We start from the raw sequence: 12,168 nt of genomic DNA on the forward strand, positions 1-12,168 counted from the left end.
AGACGCACTCCACCTGGTAAGGTGAATGAGTGACGTCACCATTGCCCTACCACTGAGGAATGAAGAATGAGGAAGACGAGTCCATCCACCGAGTACAGCATAGAAGTCTCTACCAAAAGATTACAGGATTTCTATTTCTTTAAATTAAACTGAGTACAGTTTTTTTTTAATTAACAAACTTTAAGCAAGTGGGATGGTACGCGGGTGCACAAGAGGCGCGTGCCTTCGGTTTATAGACAGGCACCAGTCAGCGTTGAATTTCGGCCTGCTGGTTGTCGCTTACATCCTTTACCTCATCGTCGGCGCCGCGATCTTCTCCGCCATCGAGCTGCCGTACGAAGACGCGCTCCGGCAGAAGCTCAAAGCGGATCTACGGGACTTCCTGAGGAACAACTCCTGTGTGTCTGACGCTCGCCTGGAGAAGCTCCTGGCCCGCGCTCTCGAGGCCAGTAACTATGGCGTGTCCATCCTGGGTAACGACACCCAGCGTAGCTGGGACTTTGTGTCCTCCCTGTTCTTCACCAGCACCGTGCTGACCACAACAGGTGAGTCCAACGGATACAGGTGTTCAGACTTTAAAAGCCTTTGCTTTGAGTGTCGAAAATGTGAGTGGCCCATTTAGCTGAACATATGTAAATTTGTGGCACGCTATATAAACAGGTTTCCTCGCTGTAACTAATAACTTTATGGTTAAAGATCCCCTGTAGCCACTTTTAACACATTGGAAAATAACGTGGTTTGAATAATAAATGTTTAGTTTGTTAATTTTTTTCTTTCCAAAGGAGAAAAAATTTGGTGGTTAAGGAAATTACTTATTATTGCATTGGACTTTAAATAAGACCTTCAAGTTCAGACAAGTATGTAGAATTACAATAGACTAGCTTTAAATTTCAGTTTATCCAGTTTGTCACATGTCACTGAGCAGTCCTTACCTTTAAATATATCCTGTCTCCTTCCTCTCCTGTCCTATGTTTCTTACATCATTCCCCATCTCTCAGTGAAGTTATCTCAAACTCTTTTCTCTCCCCGGGAAATACAGCAGCCGTACCTTTTGCTAGCAGACACTGTGTGACAAACTGCACACAAGCAGTTTGTGTTTTTACGGATGTTTGTTGAACTGACAGAAACATTGCATTTGAAATTACCTGCCACTTACAAAAGATACTTCCCTTCTGTTTGCTCTAGTGATGGATACACAAATAGGAATGTCTTTTCTGTTTTACCGTTCCCTCCATTTATCCTCAAATGGATTTGATGTTTTAAGGCACGCAGTGAAGTGAAACAAAAACTTTCCTCAAACGCGTTAAGCCTAAAGTAACAAACCTGTTTTGAAACTGCTACGAGAAGAAAGTACTCGTAAAAGTAAAAAATAAATAATCAAATAAAGCACAGATGCCGGAAATGTTTATTAAAGACAGTAATGAATTTGTTACTTTGTTACTGATATACTTTTCTGTTACCTCAGTTTAATGTGAGCAAAGAGAAATGACATAAAAATAGCTCCCTTGGTCATTGGACATGTACGGTAAGTGAACTAACAATAAGCAAGCCATTTTAATAAATGGAGAAGAATTTAATACATCATGTAATAATGTTTTGTGTATTTAAATCAAGATTAGCCAAGATGAGAAAAATCCCTCTGCCTAATTTTATTGATCAAGGTCTAGCTTAAATGTCCATTTATAAATAGTGTGTGTTTCAAGGTGTCTCTATTACATGTATTGTTATTGTATTGTATGAATTTTGGTCCAGATTCTATAAATAATCCATGAAAGCAGTATTTGTCCTGTCTTTCAGGGCCTTTGTATAAGTAATACACTCAGGAAAGTAGTATTTTTATCAGACATATAGAAGAATAAATCCTTATCTCAATTCATTTGTTTTTTTAAGATAAATAAAAAAAACGATAAGTCTTTGAGCAAACCTTCAGCATTTGTCGCCAACACTTCTTGTGGGTGAGACTTTTATGTTTACATGAATGCATGAATTTATTTATTCTTCAGTTTTCTGGAGGTCTAGGAGGACCTTTGAGATATAAGTTTATGATGGCTATATTAGCATTTTAACAGAGTAGTTGTTGCATCACATACGACATGGCACAAGTGGTAGCTTATTTTTTTTTTTTTTTTTTTTTTTTTTTTTTTTTTTTTTTTTTTTTTTTCCGCCTGTCCCATTTGGTTCTTTAGCCGTCAGAATTGTTGTCTGAAGACCAACAAGGATACCCAATGGATTTATTTTGCCAAATGGATCATCATGGCATTGCCGTATTGGTCCATTTGATCGACCTTTGTTTTTATTATTTATTTTATTTTCAGTTGTTACAGACGGGACAGACATGAGTGAGGGATAGGAAAGGGAGAAAGAAAGAGGAAGGAAAAGAAAAACAGAAGGGGAGAGGGACAGTGAGAAAGGGGGGAAGAAAAAATATCTCCGGGATCACCTGTTGAGAGAAAAAGAATAGAAAACAAGCAAAAAAAAAAACAAAACAATGCAACATACTATACACAACACCATCGCATTAATCTAGCTAAGTGAAAACAGCAGTAAATACTAAATATTGAATGTTGTTGTGCAGCACGCAGGACAGACAGCGCACAATGTGCTTTGAAGTAGCAGCCAAGAAAGGTGTGATTTAAGTCTACGAATAGTGAACACCCATGTGCACACCTGTGTGGATCGGCGCGCTTGTATTCAAATGGTTTCCCCATGTAATGGTCTGCTAGAGGATGTAGAGAGCCATAGCCCCGTCCCCCAGGGCATGAAGCAGGCATGGAGGAGATCCAGGCCCCAGACATCCAGAGGCCCCAGAGTGCAAGAGCCCAAGGAGGACCACCGGAGGGGCATCCGTGCCACCTTCATGGGAAGGGCTGAGGATCCCCAGATGAGGGGTCACCCAGTAGCCACCGGGCAGAAGCTAGAGGGGGCTGCACCGGCGTGCCCGCCGGCTCTGCCGGCAGCCAGCTGTGCCAGAGTGAACCGAGCCACAGGCACAGAGGCCGGAGGCCCGAGGGCCCCCCGCGCCCCGGAAGAGGCCTGACCGAGCAGCAGGCGCCAGGCCCCGCCAAGTAGTCACCGGGAGTGAGCTGGTACATACCTGAGCGCCCAGCCCCGGACACCAAGAACCACCAACGCACCGACCCCTGAGGGCATCAGTCACCGGCAGGGAGTGTGGTGAGGGGAGATAGGCCTCCACACTTTGGAGGGCCTTGGAGTTCCCAGAGAGGTGAAGTCTAAGACCCGACCTGACATATAGACACAGACAAACAGGCACACACAGACACAGACATGCATTCCCACCCTCATGCACACATATACAAACACTCAGCACTCACCCAACGCAGGAATAAACGTAAATGGACATGTACACACAATCACACTCCCCAAACATACTCTATATCCCGGGTCCAGGTATCCTCACCCCCAGAGATGGAAACGGCACCCAGACCCAAGAGATGTTACCCTTCCCTCCGGGGTGGAGGCAAGCAGACCGCCCCAGGCTCCGCAGCAGCAGGGAGGCCAATCGGACAGCCAGCATCTCTTCCCAGCCCCCCCGCCCCGATGGCTAGCAGAGAACAGGGGTGTGTTAAGACCCCATACCTCCCTCCTCCCGCTCAAGTGTAGTGTTGCTGCGTGTTGCTCTAAAGTGTATTTAAAACAAGGGAGAGCATGGTGCTGCTGCCAGAGAGCAGCAGGTGTTAGCACGGCCCCTCCCGAGAACCCTCAATGTCTACATGGATTTAAAATTGAGAGGTGGGCACCGGCGCCAGAGGCAGGTTTGAATACACAGACCGTCTACTTGACGCCGTTAACGTGCCCACCCTCAAGGCCCTATATATATATATATGTGTGTGTTATGAGAGTGTAAGTAATGTGGATGTCTAAGTTGTGAGATAAAATTGAGGCACAGGTGGCCAGAAGAGGACAGAGGGGGGGGGAATGTCTCCCCTGCACCCTGGTGACACACCCGCACCCCAAAGCCCTACCTGTGTGGGTGGGTGTGGTGGAGCGTGAAGAGGGAGGCAGACGGGGATGGGGAGGAAAAGAAGGGAGGGGAGGGTGTCCCTCCCTAGGGCCAGCTCCCCCGCTGACCCCAATATGCACCCCCGTCCTCTGGTATCCACCAAGGCAAGGGAGCCCAGGCCCATCCAGACCGGGGCCTACGGCAGCAACACCGCCAAGCCCCACAGGACCCGGGGCAGCCCACTCTACCCCACCGCAGAGGAAACTGTACCCACCCCAACATTCAATCATCTCCCAGACTACACAAGACACAGACACCCAGGTTAAGTTTATTCTCCACCTCTCCTATGTCTCTCCCCCACCTGCAGAGTGGACTCCTGCAAAGATGGAACAACCTCCCTGCCAGTTCAAGAGCCCCCCGGTTAGGCCGATGCACAAGAGGCCCCCTGCGCCAGGGCTGAGCCCCCGTGCACCCACCCGCCCACAACCTCGGCGACACACCGACGAGGACCGAAGCCCCCAAGGCCCAGCCAGAGCCCCAGCACGGAGGCGAAGCACCCCCGAACCCCAAACCCCCACGCCCGCCCCGGATCCACTCAGGGGCAGCCAGGCCACCAGGCCAGTAACCTACGTCCGCCAGCACAGACCATCCTCCAGCCCGCTGCACGCGGCCACGAGGAGAACAACCTCTGAGAGCGACCAGAGCCACTAACCAGGTTATGAACACAACCCCCGGGTTAAGCCCTCCAGGGATAACGTCTCTAGGGGTCCTCCAGGTGCCCTAAGCCCATCCCAACCTCCACATCAACCACAATAGCCAAGGCGGGACCAAACCACGACCCCCCACCCCCGCTAGGTGATGGAGCCGATCAAAGGAGCCCAGAGGGATTGATCTAATGTGGTGGCAGAGGCTATATCGAGACTAATGTGATCTATTAGATAGTTTCTGTATTGGCTAGAATTAAGATTATTTTTATTTTTTCCAGTTCATGAGGACCGTTTTCTTGGCGATGCATAGGGCAATAAAAACCATGTGGACTGTATTAATTTCTGTAGTGACATCATCCAAATTTCCCAACAAGCATACTAAAGGGGAGGTTGGAATTTTACATTTCAGACACTTTGATAAGTCCTCACATATCTCGTGCCAAAACTTCTGCACTGGTGGACAGAACCAAAGAGCGTGGATGTAACTGTCTGGTGTATTGCCTTGACAGTGTGAGCAGTTGTTGGCGGATGTAAAGCCCATCTTAAACATTCGATGACCTGTATAGTGCACTCTATGCAGTATTTTGTATTGTATTAATTGCAGATTGGGATTTTTAATAAATTTAAAGGTTTTTAAGCAAATCTGAGACCAGACGTTTTGGTCTAAGCTGACTGATAAATCTGCTTCCCACTTTGCAATAGGAAGGGATATTGATTCATCTATTTTAGAAAGTGTTCTGTATATTTTAGATAATAGTTTGGGGGATTTAAGAGTAAGAAATTGAACCACACTTGGTGGTGTTTGTAATTCAACTTGACTGAGGTTAAATTTCTTTTTTACTATGGATTTAATTTGTTGATATTCTAAAAATCTTTTCTTGTTGATCCCATATTGTGTAACTAGTCTGTCAAATGGAATAAATTCTGTTCCCTCTAATATATGTTCTAAGTATTTAATTCCTTTACAACTCCATTCTGGGAAATTAATCATATTTTTGTTTTGTAATATGTCAGGGTTATTCCAGATAGGTGTACGTTTGCATGGGATTAATGAAGACTCCGTTATTTTTAGAAACTCCCACCATGCTGACAGAGAAAAGCTGATGTTGATGCTTTTAAAGCATTCATGTCTTTTGATGTTTGAGCTAATAAATGGTAGGTCTGAAATCTCTAGATCATTGCATAGTGCCTGTTCAACATCTAGCCAGGGCTCATCTAAGAGGGTACATTTTAACCATTCTGAGATGAACTGAAGCCTGTTGGCTAAGAAGTATTGGTGAAAATTAGGCAGATCTAGTCCTCCTCTATCCTTGGTTCTTTGTAGCGTTTTTAAGCTGATGCGCGGGGGTTTATCTTTCCAAAGGAATTTAGAAATATGTGAATCCAGAGATCTGAACCAATCTTGTGATGGTTTGTTAGGGATCATTAAAAATAAGTAATTTATTTTTGGCAAGATCATCATTTTTATAGTGGCGACCCTTCCCATGAGTGATATGGGTAGAGATTTCCATCTAGTCAGATCGCCTTCTACTTTCTTTAGAAGTGGGATGTGGTTTAATTTAATTAAGTCTGAAAGCTTAGGAGAAACAATAATACCTAAATATTTAATATTTCCAGATTGTAGTGGGGCAGAAGATGAATTGTGGAAGGAGCAGTTAATGGGAAGAACTGTAGATTTTGGCCAGTTAATTGAATAGTCTGAAACTCTTGAAAACCAGTTTATTAGAGTAATTACCTCAGAGAGGTTGATTTGTGAGTTTTGCAGAAAAAGCAACACATCATCTGCATAGAGACTGATTTTATGTTCTACGTTATTACATTTTATGCCCTTAATTGTTGTAGCCTGTCTAAGTGCTGCTGCTAGAGGTTCGATAAAAATTGCAAAAAGTGAAGGGGAGAGTGGGCATCCCTGTCTGGTGCCCCTCAGGAGACAAAAGCTGGAGGATGTCTGGTCATTTGTTCTGATACGAGCTGTTGGGGAATTGTATAATATTCTTATCCAATTTATGAAAGAGTTTCCAAAACCAAATTTGTGTAAAGTTGCAAATAAAAATTTCCAGTTAACTCTGTCAAATGCTTTTTCTGCATCTAGAGATAATATTATGGTTTCAATGTTTTTATTGTATGAGTAGTCTATTAAATTAAGAAATCTACGAGTATTTGTTGAGGAGTGCCGACCTTTTATGAAACCAGTTTGGTCAGGATGAATTAAGAGGGGGGTTATTTTCTCTAATCTCTTTGAGAGAGCTTTGCAGATTATTTTAAGGTCTACATTTATAAGGGATATTGGACGATAACTTGAGGGAAATAAAGGGTCTTTTCCTGGTTTTAGCAGGAGACTAATGTTAGCAGAATTCATATTTGGTGGTAGTCTGCTATTTTTCTTGATTTCCTGCAACATTCCATGGAATACTGGTGCCAAAATTGTCCAGAATTCTTTGTAGAATTCTGCAGGAAAGCCGTCTGGACCTGGAGCTTTATTAATGGGCATACTTATCAGGGCTTCCTGGAGTTCACCTGGCGTCAGTGGCGAATCCAGTGCCATTGCTTGACTGTCTAGTAATTTTGGAAGAGTTACGTTGTCAAGAAACAAATCAATTTCATTTTTAGACGGGTTTATTTGTGGTGAATATAAAGTTTCATAGAAATCCCTAAAAATCTTGTTTATTCTTCCAGGGTCATATATTGTGTTCCCTGATAAATCTTTAGTGGCACATATAGTTGTTTTTTCTTTATTTATTTTTAACTGGTTTGCTAGAAATCGACCTGGTTTGTTACTGTGTTCAAAATTCTGCAAGCGAAGTCTTTGTACAAGGAATTGTGTTTTTCTATTAATAATTTCATTTAATTCTAGTTTTGTTTTGCATATTTTGTTCATTATTTCTTGATCTTGGTGGAACGCGTAGGCTTCTTCTAAGGATTTGATGGTTTTTTCTAATTCCTGAATATTTTTGTTTTCTTCTTTCTTTTTGTGTGATGAGAAAGAAATTATTTTACCTCTCATCACAGCTTTTCCTGCTTCCCATAGAACAGAAGCAGATGTTCCGGGAGTGTCATTAAAGTCTAAATATGAAGTCCATTCCTTTTTAAAATATTTAATAAAGTCTTCATCTTTAAGTAGTGATGTGTTAAATCTCCAGTTTTTACTTGGCGTAGTATTATTCTTGTGTATTAGTGTTAAAGATACAGGAGCATGATCGCTGACAGCTATAGGGTGAATCTCAGTGTCTGAAATGTCACTCAGCAGTGAGCTGCTGACCAAAAAATAATCCAGACGAGAGTAGGAGTGATGAACATGTGAGAAGAAAGTATATTCCTTACTGTTGGGGTGAAGGGAGCGCCATGCATCGCAAAGGCCATAGTCGCTCATATACTGTTTGATTATATTTGTGGACTGCCAATTGCGCTGAGTTCCTGTTGTGTTGAGCCTATCCATTTCTTCATTTAGTCCAAGGTTGAGGTCGCCTCCAAGAATGAGTGTGCAATCAAGGTGTTCAGAGAGTGCACTAAAAAAATCCGTGGAAGAATGAGGGTTCATCAACATTTGGACCATATATACTTACAATACATAGTTTTTTGTTCAATATTGATAGTTTAATAATTAGAAATCTACCCTCTGGATCCATAACTGGGTAGCTTATTTTAACCAAAAGGAAACTAATAGGCAGCGTGAAATCATGCAAAGTTTACAGAGGATATCCTAAAAAATGTTAAAGATAAATTAATTATTTCTTTATTTCTATAGCCTGCTATCTGTGCTTCATTTTAAGACTTGACGAGTCTTGTTTGACGCTAACTACAGTTACTTTTCACAAATCCCGGGTGAATCCTGTAGGAGAATTCCTCCTTTTATTACTGTAACTCTGTAATTTACATAGTGCCACATGTTTTGTTGTGTCTTCAGGTTATGGCCACACTGTTCCTCTCTCTGATGGGGGGAAGGCTTTCTGTATCTTCTACTCCCTCCTTGGCATCCCTGTTACCCTCTTCTTCCTCTCTGCTGCGGTTCAACGGATCATGTCTGTGGTCACACGTCGTCCACTGTCCTACTTCCATCGACGATGGGCTATGTCTAAGTCACACCTGGGAGTCATCCATGCTGCCTTCCTTGCCTTCATCATGACCCTTACCTTTTTAATTATCCCTGCATGGATCTTTGTCGCTTTCGAGGAAGACTGGAACTTCCTAGAGGCTCTGTATTTCTGCTTCATCTCTCTGACAACTATTGGCCTTGGAGATTATGTACCAGGAGAAACTCCCAGTAAAGACTTAAATCCACACCCACACCTCTACCGGCTGGCCATTACAGGTGAGTAGAATTTAAAAAGGCAGTCACATTTTTTTATCTAATATATCATGAAATAGATGATTTATTTTGTAAAAAGAAACAATTAAATATCAAAATATGGAATATTTTTTGGGCTTTCTCTTGCCTATAAGATAGTTTTTAGTAAAGAGGAAACAGAGAAGACACACAGTAAAGGGCTTCGTGTCTCCTGCTCAACCTCTGAGCTAAACCGACACCTAGAAATTCCTGACTTTTAATAAAATATCTATATAAACGCACCTTTTGTTCCAAAGACGCAATGTGTAAAATGCCATCTATCACGCTTCAAGGTTATTGGATCATTAGAAAATAAAAAGAAGCAATTCAAATATAATTATGTTTTCACAACTAAAAGCTGTTCTATTGATTTAAAAAGTCAATAAACACATGGAGAATCAGGCTCAGTGACTCTGAAAATAAGGTAAATGTCTTCTGATATTCATCAGAGTTTTTCTAAGAATTGAGCCACCCATTCATGATCTTCCCCTTTGCTAAAGTCAGTCAGCAGGCTAGGCAGGATATTCTAGACATCCTTCTCCCCAGTTCCTCCTGCCAGATTACAAGGATTTCCCATGCCAGATGAGATATATAATCTCTCCAGCGTGTTTTGGGTTTATCCCAGGGTCTTCTCCCAATGGGACCTGCCCAGAAAATCTCCAAACACCCAGTAGGGATTGTAAGAAAATGCCTGAACCATCTCATCTGGGTCTTTTTAGCATGGGGTAGCAGTGCTTTCATTCCCAATTCCCACCAGCCATTACTCTCTGTTTGGACATTGTAGAGAACCTGAACAATTTATACACAGGTGTGCACTACTTTCTTCATGCAACAGTGCAAAGTGGCTTTAACAGGAGTACAAAGGAGGGTGGAGTGCGCAACTAAGCAAGTAAACAAGAACATCACAGTTTCTTTTTCTAGAGTTAGGAAGCTCCCTAAATGATAACTGTAAGCGCCAGAGTGCTTTAGTTAGTAATACATAGTGTTTTAATAAACCTTTAGCTTTTTGGCAATTTTCTTTAAAGAACAGCCTTCATTTCTTAAAACAAAAATATTCTGATGAGTTTTAAAAGAGAATGACTTAATCAAATCCATAAAGGTGAATGCTTCATATTTTCTAGCCATTTCTTGACTCTTCGTCATGTGCATTGGATTTTAAAGATTTTCATGAGGTTTAATGCTAATGTCAGCATGCTAACATAATCACACTGATAATACTAACATGCCAGTGTTCACCAGGTGTGATATTTACTTTGCTTGCCAGTGTGGGATAGTATGTTTGCATTCCTCCATAACTTATACGGAGGGAGAAGCAGTTGTATTTTTGGGCATCTGGCAAATGTAGATCCAGCATCAGCTCGTCAGTTCTGTTATCAACTCTGAAGGCAATAAGTGCATTTATTTACTTTGCTGTGGGTGTTCATTTTGGGGATGTGTTTTAAAGCTTGTAGGCTTAAAATGATTGCCTGCTGCGTCCAAGAATGAACAAAAGCAACTGTTTGCGTTGAGGGCCTGACAGATAATTACTGAGGCGAAACATGCTATTAATCTCGTTAAGCCAAGGGGTTCTTCAGAGTCAGGTTATAATTTTCCGTCGGCTCCATGTTGCAGCGGCTCCTTTCACTGTGACACCTTTTTTCCCCACAGTTTTGTTTGTTGGTATGAAAAATTCTAGGTGTTCCTGTAACAGTAGTAATGTTATAATTACAAATTCATCAAACAAAGCAGTCACTGTTATTTCATCTGCACCTTTTATTTACTGACCAATAAAATTGCTCTTCCAGTCTACTTGCTGCTGGGCTTGGTGTGTGTCCTGGTTGTGCTGGAGACATGTTGGGAGCTTCCCCAAATGAAACGCCTTAGACATCGATTTTATGAAGAAAACCTTCGGGAACTGGACTCAGAGACCACCAACATCATCGACCGTGATCAATTGAGCGACCAGCTGGCCGATACTGCAGATCATGTGATAGATCACCCAGCAACCATCCCTTCTGTGTCAGAACAGGCTGCATCCATACGACAGAACGGGAAGTCGGCGCCTTACACCCTGGCATCAGGAAGTGCTCTTAACGGAAAACCGAGATGACAGATTGTGTGGGCTTCCAGGGTATGTTAGTACAAACTGTTCTTAAGGGGCTGTGTAATATTCTCCATGCATGGCTGCACAGGACGTACCGGCTTTGACCTCTTTCTATGTCTAGAGTTTAGGAGTTTAGGAGTCTGAACAAATTTATGTATATATCACCATCTAAGCAAAGTTATTTAAAAAAGCGATTGCTCTTTTCCATTGCCAAGAATGAAGTGTTTATCAGCATGGCGTTGTTTCCACCCTTACTGTGCAATTCCCTGCCGATAGAGATCTTGGCACAGAGGAAGGGCTGGACCCCCCCAAACAGAGGGAAACCCCCACAAGTTTCCATTTCCTGCCAAATCTTGATGTTGAAATTCCAAAGCAGCTCAGTCTGCTCCAGAGGATTTAACATCCACTCTTGGCACGTTTCATAATCTATGGTGGTATTTGCATAGGAAATTTGCCTTATTGAAAACAGTAAAGCAGTACCAGAAGAATCAGGCGTTTCGTCAGTGAGCCCTGTGTACACTATATACAGGAAAAAGAATACAAATGTTTTTCTTCATGGTTCCTTACAAGTTATGATTAGCCTTCAGTTCTTGGTGGAATGTAGAAAATCAAGTGGTAAAAACCCTGCAATGTGTCGCTTCTTGACACTAGAGGGCAGCACTTTCATATTACAGATGGATTTACATGAAGCTTTTACTTGAAATTGCTATCTCATGCTGTTTAGGGAAGTATTTCTTTAAAAGTGTAACCAAGGTGCAAAAATATGTCATTTTTAACACTGTGGGAGATGAAGGGATATGCCGAAAGACGTTTTAGTAGCAATAAAACAAATATACAATTAATGCTGGATGTTTTATGCCTGCAGTTATTTCTGTTTTTACTCACTTACAAAGCAGCTTTAAAACAGACTCAAATCTTGACAATCAGAAATAATTGTTTTTTGGGGGTTTTTTTGTTAAGGGATTCAATGAAAAGCAGAACTTTGAAATTGTTGGTTTGTTGTTGTTTTTAATCAAAAATCATTTGTTTTTTGGGATAAAATGTAAATGCATCATGAAACATTAAAGAGTACGAGTGATTATGTTTTTAACAA

At 42.1% G+C, this 12,168-nt stretch overlaps 1 protein-coding gene across 1 annotated transcript; it reads left to right on the forward strand.

Moving 5' to 3' along the window:
* Positions 1 to 60: 60 nt before the first annotated feature.
* LOC146512520 (potassium channel subfamily K member 1-like) lies at positions 61 to 12,168 on the forward strand. The gene is made up of 3 exons (XM_085170953.1): positions 61 to 545; positions 8,573 to 8,977; positions 10,777 to 12,168. The coding sequence occupies exons 1-3, from the start codon at positions 194 to 196 to the stop codon at positions 11,079 to 11,081; spliced, it is 1,062 nt and encodes a 353-aa protein (XP_085027079.1). The 5' UTR covers positions 61 to 193; the 3' UTR covers positions 11,082 to 12,168.

The sequence above is a fragment of the Neolamprologus multifasciatus genome, chromosome 8, assembly GCF_963576455.1.
Source record: "Neolamprologus multifasciatus chromosome 8, fNeoMul1.2, whole genome shotgun sequence".
NCBI classification, from domain to species: Eukaryota; Metazoa; Chordata; class Actinopteri; order Cichliformes; family Cichlidae; genus Neolamprologus; species Neolamprologus multifasciatus.